Consider the following 20,345-nt stretch of genomic DNA (forward strand, 5'->3'; position numbering starts at 1 on the left):
TTAAAGGGAGATCTCTACTTCCTCATCCTAAGCAACCTGCATTTGGTAGAAGAAGCAACTACTCGGGAGGCTATAATCGATCAGGTACGAATACTTCTACTACTACTGTTAATGATGGAGCATTGCCGAAATCAGTAGTCACTAATCAGAGTTCTCGAAGGTTTAATATCGACCAGAAAACTTTGGATGAAAGAAAAAGAAGAATCAATGTTTCTATTGTGAAGAAAGGTGGGAATATGGGCATAGATGTAAGTTTGGGCCTGTAGTTATGAGTATTGAAGTGATGGAAGCTGAAAGTCAAGTGGATGATATCGATGGACAAAAACATAAGAAATAACAACAGAAGCATTGGCAGTGAGCCTCGAAGGAGCTAACACATTTGAGACAATGAAGATCAAAGACAATGTGGGTAAAAAAACATTGTATATGTGTTGGTGGATTCAGGAAACACACATAATTTTGTGAATCCTAGGGCAATTCGAGGTACTGAGTTTGTCATATCTCCTACATGACCGTTAACTGTAACAGTGAAGAACGGGCATCAGTTAATAATTAGCAGTGAATGCAGGGGTCTGAAATGGTCTTTCCATGATGTGGATTTTATTGTTAATGCAAGATTGATGTCCATACCAAAATATGATATCATTTTGGGAATCGAATGGCTGTCAACTTTGTGTAATCTAAAATGGGATTTTAATGGATTGGTAATGTCCTTTCAACAATCAGAAAGAATGGTAAATTTATAAGGTCATACTACTAAGGTGGTTATGCTGAGTATCAAAAATCAAGAAGATAAGATAAACTGTCAGCTTGAGGCCTTATAGATATCATACTCTTCAAAAAGACGAAATGGAATGCATGATCAATGAAATGTTGGAGGCAGGGGTGATTAGAAAAAGTTATAGCCCGTTTTCTTCCCCGGTGGTAATTGTCAAGAAGAAGGATCAAAGTTGGAGATTATGCATTGATTATCCACGATTAAATGAGGTAACCATTAAAGATAAATTTCCAATTCCTTTAATTGAAGAGTTGATGGATGAATTACATGGTAGCTGTATTATTTCAAAACTAGATTTGCGTTCGGGTTATCATCAAATGAGGATGCATGAAGGTGATATTTGTAAGACTGCTTTTAAAACTCATGAGAGGCATTATGAATTTGTAGTAATGCGATTTGGGTTAACCAATGCCCCTTCAACATTTCAAAGGATGATGAATGAAGTTTTATATCACCTAAGGAAGTTTGTCTTAGTCTTCTTTGATGACATTTTAATGTACAGCATTAATTTGAATTAACATGTGAAGCATTTAAGGTTGGTTTTTGAGTTATTAAGACAACAACGGTTAGTTTTGAAGTATTCAAAATGTGCTTTTGCTTGCCGGGAGATTGACTATTTGGGCCATGTGATTTCACAAGAAGGGGTGGCTATTGACATGTATAAAATCGCAGCAATTGAATCGTGGCCACAACCAAGTAATCTGAAATAGTTGAGGGGTTTTTTGGGACTCACAGGTTATTACCGAAGGTTTATAAAAAAATTATGGATCCATTGTGGTCCCTTGACAGTTCTGTTGAAAAAAGGAAAATTTGAGTGGAATGGGGCAGCAACAAAGACCTTTAATGAGCTGAAAGGGGTAATGATGAGGCCACTGGTGCTCAAGTTGTCAAATTTTGAGGAAGAATTCGTTATTGAGATGGATGCAAGTAAAACAAGGGTGGGGTCGTTTTATTACAACAAGGAGATCATATTGCATTCATCAGCAAAGGGTTAGGGCCAAGACTTCAAGCCTCATCAACATATGAACGAGAAATGTTGGCAGTGTTACATGCAATTGAGAAATGGAGGAGTTACTTACAGTTTAAGACATTCGTGATTAAAACTGATCACGAATCGTTTAAATATCTATTGGAGCAGAAAATTAAACACCCGAGTCAAGAGAAGTGATTATACAAATTGGTTGGATTCAATTTTTCAGTACAATATAAGAAGGGCAAAGAAAATGTGGCAGCAAATGCATTATCGAGACTTTCAGAAGAGGGATCTTGCTCAGCAATATCATAATTTTCATCAATTTTATTGAAAAAAATTGAGAAATCGTGGAGTCAAGATTTGAACTTGAAGAAGATCATTTCAACCTTGAAGACAGATCCGTCGGGGATAAAAGAGTTTTCCTTCATCAAAGGTCAGCTGCGTAAAGAAGGGCGTTTGGTGGTGGGTTGTGATAGAGATTTGAGAACTTATGTTATTTCAACAATGCATAATTCAACAGTGGGCGGGCATTCAGGAGTGATGGTCACATATCAGAAACTGCGTCAAGCGTATTTTTGAAGGGGAATGGAACGAGATGTTAGAGAATTTGTGAGAAACTGTGTTATTTTCCAGCAACAGAAATTGGAGAATCAAGGGTATAAAGGGTTGTTGCAACCTTTGGCTATTCCTACATCATTTTGGAGTGATATTTTCATGGATTTCATTGAAGGTCTGCCTAAAGCCAATGCGTATTCAGTTATTTTTGTAGTGGTGGACAAACTCTCCAAAATGGCTCATTTTGTTGGTTGAAACACCAACTTTCTGCTAGTGATATTGCTCAAGTGTTCATGGATAATATATTTCGTTTACATGGAATGTCGCTGACCATTGTAAGTGGCAGAGATAAAATATTTGTGAGTACTTTTTGGAAAGAATTGTGTAAAATGCAAGGTGTTGAGCAGACAATGTCATCAACATATCACCCACAAACCGATGGGAAGACAGAAGTGGTTAATCGAAGCCTGGAAACTTATTTGCGCTGTATGAAAGGTCAAAACCTAAGTCATGGGTAAAATGGCTTCCTTTATCTGAATGGTGGTACAATATAAACTTCCACTCGGCAGCGTTATCTTCACCATATGAAATCATGTATGGTCAACCTTCACTAGTTCATCATTCATACTTAGCAGGGGACTCAAGGATTGAGGCAGTGGACAGCAGTTTGTCGGCAAAGGAAGAGGCATTGAAACTTTTGAAGTTTCATCTCCAACGGACACAACATCGGATGAAGCAGCAATCAGACAAGAGAAGGGTCGACTGTGTTTACCAAGTGGGGGATTGGGTGTTTGTTAAGCTACAACCATACAAACAGTTTTCGGTGAGAGGAAAAATGCATAAACTCAGCCCTAAGTTCTATGAACCCTTTTAAATAATGGAAAGAGTGGGGAAAGTGGCTTACAAGATTGATATTCCTTCCACAGCATAAATGCACAATGTGCTTCATATTTCTCAGCTAAAGAAAAAGGTGGGAAATGCAGTAGTCAATCCTCATATTCCTATCCTACAAGAGGACAGCCTTGTAGAACCAGTGGCAATTCTAGATGAGAGAATTGTTTGGAAGGATGGAGTTAGTATTGGACAATTTTTGATCGGGTGGTCTAACGCTTCAGATGATGATGCTACCTGGGAGGAAGAGTCATGGTTGATGACAAAGTATTCTCAGTTTGTGTTGACAGTGGGAGACACAGCTTCTTTCAATCAGCTTGTTCGTGGACGAACAAGTGTTGATGGGGAGATTAATGTTATGAGAGTATTTTAGGGTTAGGTTTTCTAACCCTTAATAAATCGATGAATTGTTAACAAAGTCGACATGTTCAGTAATTTCGTTTTTAATAAGCTGTACACACATAGCAGGTTTTAGTTTGGGAATAAGCTGGTACACAACCGATGGTAGTTCTTGTAGTAGTTGTGTAACTGTATCAGTTATAACAAAAGGACAGTAACATCTGACAAAGGCAGTTAGAGTGTACTGTAGAGAGGTGAATGATTCTGCCTTAAATACTGCCTTAAATACGACTACGGATGAATTAAACTCAGAGTAATCCTGTATTCATATTCTAATTCTTATCAATTGCAGATCCTGCATTTAATTTATAACTTAAATAAATTAAGTAAATATAAATTTAAAAATCAAATTTAAAAAAAAAATAATATAAATATTAAATAACAAAAGTAAAAAAGAGAAGCAATCAAGAAAAAATTGGTAGAACTGAAAAAAATTCTGCAACCATGGACTCCAATGTTATTGGGGTTAATTTTTCAGGTTTTAGAGATTATAATTTCAATCATGAATGGAGAGGTGATGCCCAAACTACTACTAACAAGTATTAATAACAGTGTTGAGCAAGAGGAGAAAGATGAATTGATAATACAAAGAAAGCTAGCTAACTGTAGAGATCATCATCATCAGTAGCAGCTGCAGCAGAGGAAGGAGCAAAAGGGTGTTCGGATCCAGTTGTAGCTGGCGTGCTGGTATTTTCAGAGAAACGAAAATCTGAACCAAAGCCTCTAGACTGTTGCAATGTCTGGGCAAACGCTTGGTACTTTCGAATGTCTGCGTCGCTTACACTCCTCCTTGCATACTTCATGGATTCCTCGAAATGAGCAGCCTTGATCTCTGTCACTTCCTCATCTTCTGCATCCTCCTCCATCGCCTGGGGATTTTCCTTCCTCCTCTCCTTCTCAATATCCTGGAAGACAAACCAGATCAGAACAATCATTTTGTTCTTCATCTTATTATCTATATATCATCCAGAAGAAAAGAAAAAAGAAATAGCGAATTTACTTTCTCTATATTCTCTCTGATGGCATATTTGCATGCACGTTGGCATATCTCCGTTATATCAGCACCACTAAAGCCCTGGGTATACTTTGCAAGGGCTCTTAGGTCCACTTCCTTGGAGACAGGGGACTTCCTCATGCAGGCTTTGAAGATCTGATGCCTTGAATCCTCATCTGGTAGAGGGATATAAATAAGCTGATCAAGTCTACCCGGTCTTAGAAGAGCAGGATCAATTATGTCTGGTCTGTTTGTGGCGCCAATGATGAACACAGTTTTCTTCGCATTCATTCCATCCATTTCCGTGAGAAGTTGATTCAAGACTCTATCAGCAGCCCCTCCAGCATCTCCTACACTGCTTCCCCTCTGCCGAGCGTTAAACAAACAAACAAACAATCATTCATAGATTATTATTATTGTTTAATAAATCCAACAATGAAACAAACAATGAGTTTGAGAGTCTTAGCTAGGGAAAAAAATGGTCTACCTGAGTAGCAATTGAGTCTAGTTCATCAAAGAAGAGGACACAAGGGGCAGATTGGCGAGCCTTGTCAAATATTTCTCTTACATTAGCCTCACTTTCCCCAAACCACATGGTTAGCAATTCAGGACCTTTGACACTGATGAAGTTTGCTTGACATTCATTCGCAATGGCCTTGGCCAGTAGTGTTTTTCCACATCCGGGTGGACCATAAAAAAGAACTCCTTTTGAAGGTGACATGCCAAACTTTTCGAATTTCTCAGGATGCTCCACTGGATATTGAACAGTCTGCGTCAAAAAAAAATACATCAGTTTTCTCTAAAATTTTAAGATTTAATAATAAAGCTAGAAAACATTACCTCCTGAAGCTCCCTTTTAACGTTTTCAAGGCCACCAATATCCGCCCAGGAGACATTGGGCACCTCAACAACCTGCTCACAGAAGAAAGAAAGCACTCATGAGTCAAGTTTGAGTTGCAACAGAAAATGCCAGTAAAATGAAACCTTCTTCTTACAGTTTCACGCAGAGCAGAAGGATTGCTTGTTCCTAGGGCCGTCTGGAAGTGCTCATTTGTAACTGCCATTGAATTGAGTATCTCAGCATCTATGTTATCATCTTCTAAATCAATCACATCCATCTTCTCTCTGATGCACTGAAGGGCAGCCTCCGTGCACAGAGCTGCTAGATCAGCACCAACATAACCGTGAGTGTCTTTGGAAATTCTCTCCATGTCAGCCTACATAATAATATTAGTGTAGTGAGTGAGTGAGTGAATGAATGAAGAATATTGTAGTTAGCCAGTTATCTATTTATTATTATTACATCTTCAGAAAGTTTCATATTCTTGGTGTGAATACGAAGAACCTCGAGACGGCCAACTTCATCAGGAACACCAATATCAATTTCCCTATCAAATCTTCCAAATCTTCTCAAGGCAGGATCGATGCTATTCGGACGGTTTGTTGCACCCATTACAATAACATGAGCACGGGATTTAAGTCCATCCATGAGCGTTAAGAGCTGTGACACAATCCTCCTCTCAACTTCCCCATTTGTCTTCTCTCGCTTGGGAGCAATTGAGTCAATCTCATCAATGAAGATAATAGATGGTGCATTCTTTTCTGCTTCCTCAAAAGCTTTCCTGAGATTGCTTTCGCTCTCTCCAGCCAACTTGGACATAATCTCTGGTCCATTGATGCAAAAGAAGAAAGCCCCAGTTTCATTGGCAACAGCTCGTGCTATCAATGTTTTTCCAGATCCAGGAGGCCCATAAAGCAATATTCCTTTTGGTGGTTTAACACCAATAGATTTGAAGAGCTGAGGATGTCTCAAAGGCAATTCCACCAATTCCCTAATCTGAGCCATCTGTTTACGGACACCACCCACATCATCGTAACCCACCTCGTCTAACCTGTTTTCATCGTCCCTCTTCACAGGTTCTCCTTCACAGAAGATCTCAGTATCGGGAGCAACAACACAGTGCTCAGCTGGATCTGTCTCAATAACCTTAAACTCTACACTTCTCATTCCACCTCTTACAAGAAACAAATCACCTTTTCTTACCGGACGATATGCTTCAAGGAAATAAGCTGCAAAATATTCATAAATTCAGTTAAGTATTGCACATGCTTCCGTCATTATTTTTTCGAGAAAATGCTTCCATCGTTTGATTTGATAGAAAAATTCTATATACCAATATTCAAACTCAATCTTAGGCTTAACATTATTCACAGCTCCAAATATCGCAATAAATAAAGTCTAATAATCAGCTAGCATACTTGCAAACAAACGAAGCCAAAATCATTGAACTCAGTAAAAAAGAAAGGGTTATTATAGCACAATTATTATAAAAATAATCAAAGATATCTAAATATTTATTTTCTAAACCTTACGTTTGAGGTATGCATCAAACAAATTTCCAGTTATCCCATCAATTGTGTCATCAATAGGAAGGATATGTACTCGCTTCCCGTATTTGACATCAGGACATTGATGGACAGAAACCACATCTCCAAGTCTGACCCTCAAATTGCTTCTGACAACCTTGTTCATCCTAATCTTAGATTCATCACAAGTGTCATCAGCAAGGGCAATGCAGATAGTATCCTTTCTTTTCTTTCCCTGAACACCAAACAAGGTAAGAGGAAAGCATATTGTTTGTCAGAACCACCATGAAAGTAATTACAGAATATTGAAGCAGGTATTCAAAGAACAAAAACAAGGAAAAGAATAAACAATAGACAATCTTACTCATAAGATGTTAAACATGAAACTAGTAACCATATAGACCTGGATTTCTTGTATTATTATAAGAATGCAAGCTCAACAACAATAATTGTTTCATATCTATTCAGACATTAGCTGAGATTTAGACTCAGATTATTATGAATTGTTCTCATCATAAACCAGAATTTGGTTACAATTTCAATTCTCTAACATAAATAATATGACATGACATGTTTAATGCTAAGTAGGATATTACCTGCTGTCGCCAACAAGCCATCCTTTAACTTGTTAAAACTATAACAAAAAGCTACTTCAGATGAATCTTAAAATGTACATCTTATGTCAATCAACCCTAGATTTTACAGATTTATTAGAATAATATGAAAGTATTAAAGATTGAATTTTTCTTAGCATAATCACAGCACAGCAACATCTAACAACCAAAGATGGGTCCTTAATTAAACAGAATTGTAAACGCATAAAAACCCTAAAATCAAAAGATCAATCAGCATTGTATCTCAAAAAAAAAGCCTAACATCGGAAGATCAAACAAACTAAATCATGGATTTGATAACATGCAATTGAATAACACCAACTGAATTAAACGCAAAACCAAACCTTCACTAAGATCGTATCGCCGCGGTACAACTGAAGCTTCTCCATCGTCTCAGGATTGAGAGCAACCACCGAGTTGTCATCATTCACAGCCTCATCCACCATAAGCCGATTCAGCGCCTTCTTCTTTTCCAATATGGCAGTACTAAAGTCTCTTTTCGTCCCCTTCCTACAGAATAATCGGAAAAAATTGATCAAAATCAATTGCCAGGGATTGTAATCAAACCCACCTTTAAGAAAGCAATTGATCAAATAATTAACAAAAATATTGTATCGATCTGTAGGAACGGAGAAGGAAGAGGGGCATTTACGATTCGGATGATGATTCGGGTTGCTTACTCATCTTCAAGTAATTGACAAAGAGAGAAACCACAATTTCAGGGAATGCAAGTAAGAGAGAATTAGAGTTAGGCCGATAGTCAGGTAGAGATGATACTTATATAGAGAAGAGGTGCTCCCTTTCTTGTAATGAAAGAAAAGTTTTCTTGTTTGTAAAAGAGAGGAGATTCTGAGCATATATGACTAGATTTATAAAATATTATAAAAACATGATTAATAATAAAGGAGTTAAAAATTAATTTGAATGAGTTACATTCATCATTAAAATATATTTAAATATTATATATATTAATATACTTAAATATAAATTTTATTATTTTTAAAAAAAAATATAATTATATAGGTTAAAAAATATTATAATTATATGTATATATATTTGTTATAAATATAAATTTATTATTATATATATTTATAATTTTAAATATATATATATATTAAAAAATATATATTAAAATTTATTTTTCTCTTATTCCCCTCGATAAATAATTCTCTTATTTATTCTAAAATTAAAAAATAAAAATGTTAAAACAAGATGATTTTAATAGTAGGAAAGATATAATAAAATTATTATAGAAAGAAGGAAAAGAGAAAAAATAGATTTTATTTTTTATTTTTTATTTAAATTTATAAATAATATATATAATATAAATATATATTTATATATTTTATATATAATATATAATTATATATTATATATAATATATAATTATATAAAAATATATATAAAATATATATATTATATATATATAATATAATATTTATATTATATATATTGCTTCTACCGTTCCTTTATATATAATTTGCTTCTACAGTTCCTTTTACAAATTATATATTTGATTAATTTTATTTATTCACTTTTTTATTATTATTATAAAGAAAAATATATAATAAAAGAAAAAACAAACAAACAATCCATTCTAATTTATTTTTTTTACCTTCCTTCCATAATTTTGCACACAATCATTTCAAATCTTATCAATTTTTTTAATGAAAGTTAATATAATAATATGTGTTCTTCTTGAAGTCTCGCTCTTACTTTTGTCGAATCTTTAAGGGTTTGATTTTGATTCTTTCGGGAATCTGAGTCATTGCCGTTAGCGTGGACAATGCGTCTACGAATCGATTCTGACTTCATAGAGTGTGCGTAAAGATTAATGTTCAAACTTAACTATCAGCTTTGACAAATGTTGATGATAAAACTTTAAGATTTCTCATTTTATTTGTCATTCACTTCGAGCTTGTGAAATGACTAAGTTAGAGTCGTCTACCACTTTTAATAGTCTAACTCATTTCTTATGAGTTATCTTCAGACTAAATAGACATGCTTCGTACTCTCCTTCATCGTTCGTCACACGATACTCGAGCTTTACCTAAATAGGATTGTACATTCCTACAAGGCCGATGAGAAAGATTTTGATGCATTAGCCTTGTTTTCCTAATGCCCTGTCGAATAATAGCTTCCAAGTTGTTGAGTCTAAAGTCATCACTTCATCATCTGGAAATGCTAACTCGTCATTGTCTTCTACTTCGATAGGTTGATCTGCAAGAAAGTCGGATACAACGCTTCCCTTGATAAAATTCTGGACTATGTACTCTATGTTGTACTTCGAGTTAATCATCATCCACTTGGTTAGCTTGGGTGTCAACAACGTTTTCTAGAATAGGTGGAGGATTGGGTATAACCTTGACACCAACTTGATCATATATGGGCTTACATATAATGTCTTTTAGTAACTCATACTAAGGCCCAACACAATTTTTTTCTATTGGTGAATAGTTAAGCTCATAGCCTGTCATTTGTTTGATCATGTAGTATACTACGACTTTGATCTTCTCTTCGTTTTCTTGAGCGAGTAGGCTACCCATCACAAATTCTTTCAATGTTAAGTAGAGGATTGGAGGAACACATGGCATGAGAGTCATAAGAATATGAGGGTTTCTTGAGATACTCCTTGATCTTCTTGAAGGTGTTCTGACAACCGTCATCCCAGACGAACCTTTCATCCTTCCTGAGGAGTTTGAACAATAGATCACATGTCACGGTTAACTTGTTTATGAAATGGCTTATGTACTGGAATTTTTCAGCACCGGCTCAATCACCATCGTCATCTTCCGTCAAAAGGCTTTGACAAACTTCAGTTCCCAGAAAGTATCGCACTTCTTTCTCACTTCGAGGGGAAGGCATGGACATGATTAGTTCGATTTTACTTGTATCTAATTTGATTCTGAGTTGCGTGTTGAGAAAGACTAGCATTTTTCTTGTTATTGCTCTAAAGGTGCACTTCTAAGGATTGAGTCGAAGTTGGAACTTTCAAATGTGTTGTAACAACTTGTCGAGGTTCTAAATGTGTCATTCTCGATCTCTTGACTTGACGATCATTCATCAACGTAGACTTTTACTTCCTTGTGGATCATATCGTTAAAAATCATTGTGGATGCTCGATGGTACGTTGCTCATCCATTCTATAGCTCGAAAGGCATACTTGATAGTAGAACGTCCTGACTTATGTGATGAACTTCATGTTCTCTTTATCTTCAGGTGCCATTAAGACTTGATCGACTAACACATCGATGTGTGGTAACGGAAAGTTGTCTTTGGGACTTGCTTTGTTGAGATATCGATAATCAACACACTCGGATCTTTTCATCCTTATTTGCAATTGAGACTACGTTGACGACTTATTCTAGATAGTATACGACTTCAATGAATCTTTGGTCGAGTTGTTTCTAGACTTCTTCTTTAACATTCTTGACGATATTCGTCCTCATTCTTCAAAGTTAGTTAGATCTTCTCGTTTTTTATAGTTTAACATTTTTTCAGTTAAAACAATTTAAAGATCTTTTTATATATTAAGATTGATTTCAATTGTTTCTTCTAATGAACAAATCCTTTTAGCGGTCGTCGACGATGGTCGGAACCACTTTTTTCACCAACTTAAAATTTTATTTTCTTAATCTTTTTTAATTCGTACTATACAGATAAAAAAACATTAGTATACTATATATCTTTTCATTTGACTCTATATGTTTGATTATTTTTATTTATTTACTCAACTTAGGTTTTATTTTAAAATATTTTAGAATTTAGTTAATTTGGAATCCGATTTATAAAATATTGTTTTAAAACTAATTATTTATTTTAATCTCGTAAAATTAGTATGTATAAAATAATTTTAAAAATAATTTTTAATTAGAAATTATATTAATATTAAAAATTGGGTTGTAAAACACTAATGTTTCCCACACTGTTTTTGCAACACAAAAAATGAACATATGAAATTTATAATTAAGTTTCTTTACACATTTTGAAGAGGAAATCCACACATACACGCTTCTTTTACTTTGATGATTTTGTAATACATAAATTAATCTAAAAGTTTATCTAGAATTGAGAATTATATTAAAAAATTAACAAATGGTTAACCAATAACTAAAAAATGTTAAATAAAACTTTAACTTATTTATACCAATTGTGTAAACTTATTTTCTCTTTTTATCTCTTTACCATATTATTATTAACTCTATACATTTTAATTATATTATTTAACAAAGATAAATATGTTTATTAACATAGTTTAAAAACTTTAAAAGTATATATATTTATATATAATAAAATAAATTATATTTAATTATATAATTTTAAATATATTTATTAATTTATATACATTATAAAATCAAAAAATATATGAACATTTTTTTAATATATATTTTTAATATATATATATATATTAATAATTAGTTTTAAATATATATATACTAAAATATATAAATAAATAAAATATTTTAAAAAAATATTCACTATTATTTTCAAATTATATATGTATTTAAAAATAAAAATACATATAAATAAAAAATAATAATAATATAATAAAATCAAATAAAAATAGTGAAAATTCACTCATATAATTTTACATAATTGTTTTTATAATTATTAATCTTTCTATATTATAAATTAATAAATATTTTTTAAAATTATAAAATTTAGACAATTTGAATTTATATATCTAAATATATATTTAATTTTTTTTTAAAAAGATACATAAATATATAAAAGCCCATAATATATGTTCATGCTTTTAATATATTATTATTAATTTCATTTATATGTATTTTTCAATTAAATAAATATATATTTATAATTTAAAATAACAGTGTATAAATTCATTAAATTTTTATTATATTTATATATTTTAGTATATATATTTAAAATTATTTATTAATTTAGAAAAATTAGTTATATGTTTGTTATTATGTAAATTTTAAATTTTAAAAGAGAAGTTACACTTCTTTATCAAACAATAAGCTGGACAAATACATGTGGCATTCAACTCATTAATATTTATGTATATTAATATTTATGATAAAACAAAGAATATTATTTTTATTTTCTAAGAAAGTAAACATTTTTTTTTGTGTGTTTATAGATTGAAATGGGAAGCCTGATAATGAGTTTAATTCTAAAAATTGTCCACGCTTCATAAACCTTGCAAAAATGAGATTTTCGCCTTGCGAAGTGTCTGTCTTGCCTCTCTCGCGCTCACTTACCGCGTTTTACCACATTCATGCTTCATGCAAAATGTGTGAGTTATTATAATACACGTTTTACATGAAACACGGATGTAGTAAAATGCGTATTTTCATTATACGTGTTTTACCACATTTGCGTTTCATGTAAAACGCGTATAATAACTCACGCATTATACATGAAACACAAATATCGTAAAACACATCTTTCATATTATATAAACTTAATTTGTTCTCATTTTAAAATAAACTCGTTCCATTCACGACTCTCTCTCTTTCTCCAACCCACGACTCTACTCTCAAACTTCCACGACTCTCCAACTTCGTTCAACTCAGTTTAACTTCGTTCAACATTACTTCAACATCATCATCGATCAACTCTCGTCATCGTTCATCGTCCGCCTCTTCGTTCCTATATTCAGGTGAGTTTAGGGTTTAGGGTTTATGTGTAATGCTTTTTTTATTATGGCGTTTGCTCTACCCTTTCCATTAGATCCATTGCAACAAACTTAGTAGCAATGTTTGAGATATTGGTTTTCCATGAAAGCATAGAAACAAACTCAGAAATTATGATCGACATCATCTACAAAAAATGAATAACTAGTAAGTAAAAAAACAAACCAGATTGGAGTAAGCATAACAACTCAAGTAAGCAACATCAAATGATACACGAAAATTGGATAAAACATAACAAATAATTCAAATCAAGTTGCAATTCACATACGTACAATGCTCGTGAAGTAGAATACGCGAATATTATAAACCCTAAACCATGCATGCATGCATGTAGAATAAGAACATTACAATACGCTGATTTAGATGTAATACGCATATATTAATGGAACATTGGATAAACAACATCATACACACATAAACTCTAAAAGCTACATAATCGCTAAAAGCTACATAAACCTTAAAAGCTAAGGATTATTCACAAATATACATTAATATATATACACACAAATGCTAGAATAATAAGAACATTACACATAAACCCTAAAAGCTAAAGATTATCCATCAATATATATACACATAAACGCCAGAATAATAAGAACATTACACATAAATTCTAAAAACTAAGGATTATCCATCAATATATATACACATAAACGCCAAAATAATAAGAACATTACACATAAACCCTAAACCTTAAACCCACCTGAATATATGAACGAAGAGACGGACGACGAACGATGATGAGAGTTGATCGATGATGATGTTGAAGTCATGTTGAACGAAGTAGAACTGAGTTGAACGAAGTTGGAGAGTCGTGGAAGTTGGAGAGTAGAGTCATGGGTTGGAGAGAGAGAGAGTCATGAATGGAACGAGTTTTTTTAAATGAGAGCAAATTAAGTTTATATACTATGAAAGACACGTTTTACGACATTCGCGTTTATGTATAACACGTGAGTTATTATACGCATTTTTTTAATTTTTTTTTTTGGGAAAACAGCTTAGTACCATTTCATTAAAAAAACTCAAAAGAGGGAAAAAAATACAAAAGTTTAAGATCAGATCTAGACAATTTATAAATTTGACAATGAAAACAATAATTGAATTACAGACAATAACTACAATCAATTAGCGTCTACAACGTTTTTACTTTTATTCTACTTGTGACCTTCTCAAACTAAATATCCCATATCTGGCAGAGCTTTCTATTCTCTTCATTTCTTTCGATTCCTCTCCAGGATTGAATGAGTGCATTTCCATCTGAAGTTATATCTCTCCAAATATCTTCAGCGGTTCTACTTCTTCCACTGTGAGTTTTTGAATTTCTTTCTTTCCAGATATTGTAGATTATTGCTATAAAGTATCATTTCAACATACTTACATAGAAGAATCTTTTTTTGCTTTATTTTTCATTCACTCTTGGATTTCTTCCCATATTCTTGGAAAGTTGATGATGTTAATGTTTGCAGCATACATCCTCCAGATTTGTATTACAAAAGAGCATTCCCCAAATAAATGGTTTATGTTTTTCTCAACTCTCGAACATAGAACACAGTTGATATCAAGAATGTTTATATATTTTCGAATTCTGTCTTTTGTTGTCAACCTTTTCTTATATACCAGCCAGAGAATAAATTGGTGACGAGGAATAATCTTTGAAGACCATACCACATTATGCCAATCTACCTCATATCCTCTTGTTCTAACCATTTCCCATGCCTTTCCTGTAATAAACTTCTTATTGCTTTCTGTTTTCCAGCATATTTCATCATTATTTTCATTGAGTTGCATCTGCCTCATTAGGTTTAGGATTCTATCACCTTCTGGAATACACCTCAAAAGTGAATCACATCTACCTTCATAGACGTCTCTAAATGAGTACTTGATGTATTCTCTTCTAACTCTGTTTTCTTACATTTCTTCTTTGAATATAATGGAAATATTATCCAGCCAAGGATCATGCCAGAATAGTACCCCTCTTCCATTTCCAATTGTGGTTTTCACCATTTGAAAGGCATCTTTTCTTGTTTTTAGGATTTTCTTCAATGACCATGCCATTCTTTCGTTGATGCTTCGTGTCCAGATACTCTGCTCTTTTTTCATAAATCTTGTATGCACCCATTTGACCCATAGGGAGTCCGCTTTTTGCTCCAACTCCCATAAGCTCTTGATAGTGAGGGCTTTGTTCCATTCAACACAACTTTTTATTCTTAGTCCGCCTTCTTCTATAGGAGTGCAAACATCCTCCCATTTGATTTTTTTTTCCTCCTCTGCCTTGTGTTCCCCAGATATAGTCTCTCATGATTCTATCGAGTTCAACCATTACTTTTTTTGGGATGACTATCTGTTGTGCCTAGTAGCCAATAATTTCAAAGATGACTTTTTTAACGAGCTCGATTCTACCTACATAAGACAGTTTTTTCGTAGCCCAACCCAAGACATAATTTCTAACCTTTTCTACTAGTTGTCTGAAATGATTGTATCAGAGTTGTTTTGATGACAGGGTACTCCAAGGTATTTCACTGGTAGTTCACATTCCTTGATTCTCATAATATTGAATATGTTTTCTTTCCTTTCCTTTCCTTTCTTTATTAACCCCTCCATAGAAAGCCTGATTTTTGTCCTCATTGATGTATAGACCTGTAATACTATACGCATTTTACATGTAACGCGAATGTGGTAAAACACGTATAATGAAAATACGCATTTTACTACATCCACGTTTCATATAAAACGCGTATAATAACTCACGCGTTTTACATGAAGCGTGAATATGGTTTTAAATATTGATTTTTTTATATATATTAATTTTCTTATTTGAAAAGAGAACTTACAAAAAAAACATTGTTCGGACTCGTCGTGAAAGTGAAGTTCTGTGTTTTGTCGGAGAGTAAAGCAATGAGAGCAGTGGTTCAGAGAGTAGTCTCCGCTAGCGTTGAGGTCAGCCAGAACAACTTCTTTGAAGGCATTTATTTTATTCTCTTCATTCGGCTTAATATAAACTCGCAGGTGGAGGGCCGCGTCGTATCGGAGATTGGGCCCGGTCTTCTCGTTCTCGTCGGTCTTCACGAGTCTGATGTCGACGCAGATGCCGATTACATGTATTAATTCTTATTCTCTTATTTCTCCTTTTGCTCCATGTTCTTATTCTGTAGTAGGGTCTTAGTAATATTAGGAGAGAAATCGAGCTTTTTTATAGTCTTATTTAACATCCCCACAAGCCAAATAGGAAGGCACACCGTAAGCTTGTTTTGATGAAGAGAAAATTGACGAGATGATATACCTATAGCAAAAAAGATCCGCAATTTAGTCTTGTGTGCTTGTAGCTAATATGCTGAGTTATTTGTGTGCATAAAAAACTGGATTGACTATAAAGAAGGCAACACCGATGTTGCATCATAGAGTATAGAGTTTATGGACACTGGGGATTTTCCTAGGAGATATTGGAGAACGTAATTGGGCAATGGTATCTACAAGTGCCCGATATTCAGACTCAGTGGTGGATAATGCCACAACTTGTTGTTCTATTCGAATTTCATGAAATGAGTTTGCTAGTTGCTACCAGAAAATATGCAGTAACTAGATGTTAACTCACGATCATTGGGGCAGCCAACTCAATCAACATCTAGTAAGCTGTAAAGGTAAGTGATAACTGATAAAAGTCAAAATACAAGACCATGATGTGGTGTGTACTGAAGATATTTCAGAATTTGATTGATGACACCCCAGTGGGTTGTGAGGGCCTTTATGAATTAACAAGCACGGTTGATTGCAAAAATATGTTCAGGCCGAGTCAGTGTAAGATATTGTATGACCTCAGTAAAGCTCCGATATTCAAACTAGTCGCTTCACCATCATGTCAGGAGTGAGGTGTCAAACGCAATTGGATTATTTAATGGTTTTGCTTCAGTCATTTCGACCCATGTGAGAATATCCCCAACATATTTTTATTTTTTAGAAAGAGTCCCTCCTTAGTTCTTTTAGTTTTAACACTGAGAAATTAGCTGAGTTGTCTAAGATATTTGAATGGAAGGTGCACTCAATGGAGAAGCTAGAATGTATGTAAGCCAAGGATTTCCCTTAAAAGAGATGTCGTCCACACACACAATAACATTGACAGTAATTTCAACACTGTGATACAGCAATAGTGATGTATCTGACATTGACTCTACAAATCCTAGTTATAATAGAGAAGCCCAAAGATTTGCATACCATCATAACCAATATAGGTCTCATGGGCAGGACTTAGCCCATTAGTAGGATATTATAGTTAAATACATATTGTTAGTTCTATTATAAATACAGTAGTTATTGTAAATTTACTAGATATTATATGTTGAATGACAAGACTATTTCTCATATCTAGCTTATCTATTCCATTCTTATCTATATTAATCTTTTTCTCATCTAATTTCTCATATAAACCGTACATTTGTTATGTTGGTATCAGAGCTACTCTTGACATTTCGAAATATGACCATAAAAACTTCGCTTCGACTGTTGATAATCGCTGAGAAAAATAGTTTCTCTTTGGATATTAGAATGTTCTAGTACTGACTGTGACTATGGATTTAGAGCTTCAATCAATGAAGATGAGTGTTACTAAAAATTCAGAGCCATGTGGCCTTGGAGGACATAAAGCTAAGGTAAATAAAAGAAGGTAATGGAAATACTCATCTGTGTGGAGTTTCACCCAATTAATTGTGACAGCTTGTGAAGATACACAAGATATTTCAACAACTTTTTGGAGATTGATTGTTTTACAGACGTTAGTAGCCTGCCTGGGTGGTTCAGTTACCCTGTAAAGTAGCCAAACAATCAATCTCCCTTGAGGCTGGGATTATATGTGACCTCCACAGTGCATAGCTCTTCTGGTCTAATTTGAGGGTGGTTAAGTGTTTAATCAGGTGTAATTTGTGGCTCTGTCATTTGATATTGCATTTCAAAGCTTTCCTGAATAGGCACTGATGCCAAGTGAAAGTTAAGATAGAGGTAGAGAGAGCAAGATGCTGTAATGGAGGAAGAAAATGTTTTTATTTCTTGCTGTCTGATTTCATTACTATTACAGTGAATATATACATGTAGAGATCATTTATCCTTGATTCTAGGGATTGAATTTGAATCCAATATCCTTAACTTTTGTAATCTCTAATTACAAATTCGTCCTTTCCTACTTTAGGTTCTTTTGACTTTGGTGGTGAGTTATCAGTTCCTTAACAGGGATTTAACTTATTATGCAGATGCCGGAAAGTTCTTAACATGAGATTGTTTCCTAATGAGAAAAGTGGGAAAACTTGGGATCAGAATGTGAATTCTCTCTCTCTCTCTTTCATATTTCCTATTACTTATAAAATTTATCAATGCACTGTAATTTCTTGATTTCTTTTCTCCAGTTCCGTTGCTGTTTGTTGATCTGAACATATCTATGATTTATGGCAGGTAATGCAAAAGGGCTTAAGTGTTTTGCTTGGTAAGAAGTATAAAATCGGATAATTTTGTATATTTTTGTTCTATGATACATTTGAATTCAGTTTACATTTCCAGGTTTGTTATGAAAAGTTGATTGAGGAGCTTCATTCATGGGATTATGTCAATTTACTATAGAATTATAATTTATTCACTTGAAAGGTTTCTTTAGTTAATTTTGAAAATCAAGTGCTAAATACTTGCATTTTGGTGTCTGTGTATACAATCAACAGCCATATGCTGTTTGCCAAAAGAGATCTAAGCTTGTCTTTCTTTTTTCCTGCTTCTTTTGTTTTTTTTTTTTTAAATTAAAAGAATACATATTGCAATATTACCCCATGACCATGTTTTTTTTTGTTTATCCAATAATTGACGCAGTATTTAATACATAACTGGATTCACCCTAACATTTTGCATTGTCTAAATGATGTTGACATTTCATATTGGCCAAATTTGATCTGGAATTGGGTATTTCATCTTGTTTTACTTTTTCTTTTGCAGTGAGTCAGTTTACATTGTATGGAATTTTAAAGGGTAACAAGCCGGATTTTCATGTGGCCATGTCACCTGACAGAGCCAAGGTCTTCTATGAATCCCTTGTCAATAGATTCAAGAAATCCTATACACCTGATGTAGTCAAAGGTATGTGACTTTTTCAATTTTTTATCCTAGATAGATAAGAAGCCATTTGTTTATTAATGATTTCCTCTGCTTTCTTTCTTGGGCTATGTGAAGATGGTATATTTGGAGCGATGATGAAGGCGAGTGTATGCAACCTTATTGTTTCTAGTAAACTTTTTTGTATTACATTAACCTAACTATCTTATGGCAACAGGTCAATTTGGTTAATGATGGACCAGTTACTATGCAACTTGACTCATCACAACCATCCAAGTGAGTGTCCTGAAATGTGATTAAAAACCTGGAAAGTGCTTACTCTGATATGTTCATCTTAAACCTAATCGCAGCTCCAAAACTTCAAATGATGCAAATAACAAGACTCAGTAGGTCTTAGTTGTTAATAAGACTCTTGTTTATTGTTGTTGCAAAGACACATTTTTACTGGCATTGAATGAGATTTTGTAGCCAATGCCTCTCCAGTCATTATGAGAAACTCAAATCTTGCATTTCTATAAATTTGTTCCTTGATATATTATCATTTGGATCTTTCATTAACTTCGAATACTTTATACGTCTAAATAAGTTAGTTATGCAAGTAATACGTCTGAGCTTATTTTCTATAATTAACCTTTTACACGACCCCAAAAGTAATATAATAATGCAACCAACTTCCTCCATAGGTGTTTAGGTGAGTAATAATAAGGCTTATGTTTATTGTTGTTGCAAAGATGGCGGGAATTGAATGAAATTTGGTTAGTTAATTCCTCTCTAGTCACTATGAGAGTTTAATTCTTGAATATCTAGAACTTTGTTCCTTGATAAAGTACCATTTGGATCCATGCCAGATTGGTCTTATTTTCTTTTTTACAATGTGAAATTTACTCTCGCCCATTCTAGTATTACTCTCGCCCAAGCAAACTTAATTATAGAGTTCTACGATCGATACGGTATCAAGGTCACGGTTTCGCTTGTTGTGGTCGCGATTGCTAGTCGCTTAAAGTCGCTTGTCAATTCAAGAACGTGCGCACAA

At 33.6% G+C, this 20,345-nt stretch overlaps 2 protein-coding genes across 2 annotated transcripts; one reads left to right on the forward strand and one right to left on the reverse strand.

Annotated features, from left to right (window-relative positions):
* Positions 1-3,995: 3,995 nt before the first annotated feature.
* Positions 3,996-8,378, reverse strand: LOC124933678 (cell division control protein 48 homolog E-like). Its single transcript, XM_047474117.1, has 9 exons — positions 8,224-8,378; positions 7,916-8,081; positions 6,964-7,192; positions 5,894-6,660; positions 5,586-5,807; positions 5,431-5,502; positions 5,078-5,359; positions 4,597-4,956; positions 3,996-4,501 (listed from the first exon to the last, which is right to left on the reverse strand). The coding sequence occupies exons 1-9, from the start codon at positions 8,253-8,255 to the stop codon at positions 4,196-4,198; spliced, it is 2,436 nt and encodes an 811-aa protein (XP_047330073.1). The 5' UTR covers positions 8,256-8,378; the 3' UTR covers positions 3,996-4,195.
* A 7,690-nt stretch (positions 8,379-16,068) lies between these two features.
* LOC124936632 (D-aminoacyl-tRNA deacylase) lies at positions 16,069-19,846 on the forward strand. The gene is made up of 8 exons (XM_047477145.1): positions 16,069-16,168; positions 16,238-16,329; positions 18,469-18,535; positions 18,668-18,698; positions 19,196-19,336; positions 19,430-19,455; positions 19,530-19,588; positions 19,663-19,846. Exons 1-8 carry the CDS (start codon positions 16,127-16,129, stop codon positions 19,700-19,702), a joined length of 498 nt encoding a protein of 165 aa, XP_047333101.1. The 5' UTR covers positions 16,069-16,126; the 3' UTR covers positions 19,703-19,846.
* The last annotated feature ends 499 nt before the right edge of the window (positions 19,847-20,345 follow it).

The sequence above is a fragment of the Impatiens glandulifera genome, chromosome 4 (genome assembly GCF_907164915.1).
Source record: "Impatiens glandulifera chromosome 4, dImpGla2.1, whole genome shotgun sequence".
NCBI classification, from domain to species: domain Eukaryota; kingdom Viridiplantae; phylum Streptophyta; class Magnoliopsida; order Ericales; family Balsaminaceae; genus Impatiens; species Impatiens glandulifera.